At 38.7% G+C, this 556-nt stretch overlaps 1 protein-coding gene across 1 annotated transcript in view; it reads right to left on the bottom strand.

The window, feature by feature from the left end:
• CSUI_002820 (centrin) overlaps positions 1-523 on the bottom strand; it is a 1996-nt gene extending 1473 nt beyond the window's left edge. The window contains exon 1 of the mRNA XM_068063019.1: positions 410-523. Coding sequence (XP_067925008.1) covers positions 410-493 — 84 coding nt within the window. The 5' untranslated portion in view covers positions 494-523. The remainder of the gene's footprint in view (positions 1-409) is intronic.
• Positions 524-556: the final 33 nt, after the last annotated feature.

The raw sequence follows: 556 nt of genomic DNA on the forward strand, positions 1-556 counted from the left end.
AGATAGATAAAGGTAGAGAGATACATAACGACAGATCAAATGAAGATAAAAAGACTAGAGATAGATAAATAGCTAGATAGATAGATCATTTATTCGTCTTCTCTTATATCTATATCTCCCTTTTGATGTATCTGTTGATCTCCCTGTGTTTGAGCGATCTATCTATTTATCTCTCCACGTATCTACCTATCTGGGCTCCATCCACACCGACACATCTACACACATCTCTATGTATCTTACCATTCTCTCTTTTTCTCTCCTTCTCTCTATATTATTCTCCCTCTCTTCATCTCTTTCTTCTTTCTTTCTTTCTCTCTCTATCTTTCTGCATTGTATAGAGTTGTGCGTGTCTGTCTATATGTAGAGGAGTGATCTTAGTCGTGCTAGTAGGCAAGCAAGGAGTACGTACAAGTTCTCTGGCGACTCTTCTTAGATTTTTAAGGGAAATTTTCCCTGTCTCGTCGTCATCAAACAATTTAAACGCTCGAGCCATCTCTTCAGCAGGATCGCGATCCAAAATCCTCTGTGTCACTAGAAAGAAAGACAGAAAGAGTGA

This window comes from Cystoisospora suis (genome assembly GCF_002600585.1).
Source record: "Cystoisospora suis strain Wien I chromosome Unknown contig_1200, whole genome shotgun sequence".
In the NCBI taxonomy this organism is placed as follows: Eukaryota; Apicomplexa; class Conoidasida; order Eucoccidiorida; family Sarcocystidae; genus Cystoisospora; species Cystoisospora suis.